We start from the raw sequence: 737 nt of genomic DNA on the forward strand, positions 1-737 counted from the left end.
TGAAGCCAGAAGTTTCTACAGTCTCTATTTTATTCAGATATTCCTTAAAACGAGTGAGTAAGCTCAGTGCGAAGACAGAGTGAGATTCTTTTGAAAAAAAAGACGATTACATTAGGTGTCAATGAGAGTGAGCTATTCTAGCTGTAGAGCTGTCTCCTTGTTGAGCTGTAGTGAAATGAGCATATTTTTGGTGTATTTACCGCACACACCTCTCGAATGGTCAAATCTCAGTGAGCTATCAGAGGACTGAAGGTCTCCTCAGTCACAGTAAAACACACAGTCTGCTGTTGACATCGTTTGCAGGTGTGTTGCAGCTGTTGGTCTCATATGGGGGGGTGATGTCCCAGGAGAAAGGGGGGGTAGCGTCAAAGTGAGAGGGGTCCGGGGCGGTGACTCCATCTGAGAAGGTGTCTCTGTGTTCAGGCTCATCGGGATCGGTTTTCACATCAGAATCTAATGAAAGATTTAAGTTGAATTACACAGTTTACTGAAGTCCACATGTTCACAACACAGAAATTTACAGTCTTTACAGTTCCATGTATCTTTTCTTCTTCACCTGGTTTTCTCTGGTCATCAAGGACCTCCGTGTAAAGACTCTTCCCAACCTCTCTTCCCATGATGCTCTCTTCTGACGCCAACAGGTTCCCCAACAGGAAGTAAGTGGTCATGTGGCCTTTACCCTTCACCTCGATCTGCCCACGCTGTTGTATGTTGAACCCTGCGTCCTTCAGCTCACT

General features: G+C 45.5%; 1 protein-coding gene across 1 annotated transcript in view; it reads right to left on the reverse strand.

Annotated features, from left to right (window-relative positions):
• Positions 1-225: 225 nt before the first annotated feature.
• The window catches only part of gucy1b2 (guanylate cyclase 1, soluble, beta 2), a 15,202-nt gene continuing 14,690 nt past the window's right edge, over positions 226-737 (reverse strand). Inside the window, exons 16-17 of the mRNA XM_087179487.1 lie at positions 543-735; positions 226-469 (exon numbers count right to left, since the gene is read on the reverse strand). Of these exons, the coding sequence (XP_087035613.1) occupies positions 263-469; positions 543-735 (400 nt within the window). The 3' untranslated portion in view covers positions 226-262. The remainder of the gene's footprint in view (positions 470-542; positions 736-737) is intronic.

This window comes from Seriola lalandi, unplaced genomic scaffold, assembly GCF_002814215.2.
Source record: "Seriola lalandi dorsalis isolate HSWRI2012SDOR001 ecotype SW California unplaced genomic scaffold, Sedor1 jcf7180002054850, whole genome shotgun sequence".
NCBI lineage: Eukaryota > Metazoa > Chordata > Actinopteri > Carangiformes > Carangidae > Seriola > Seriola lalandi.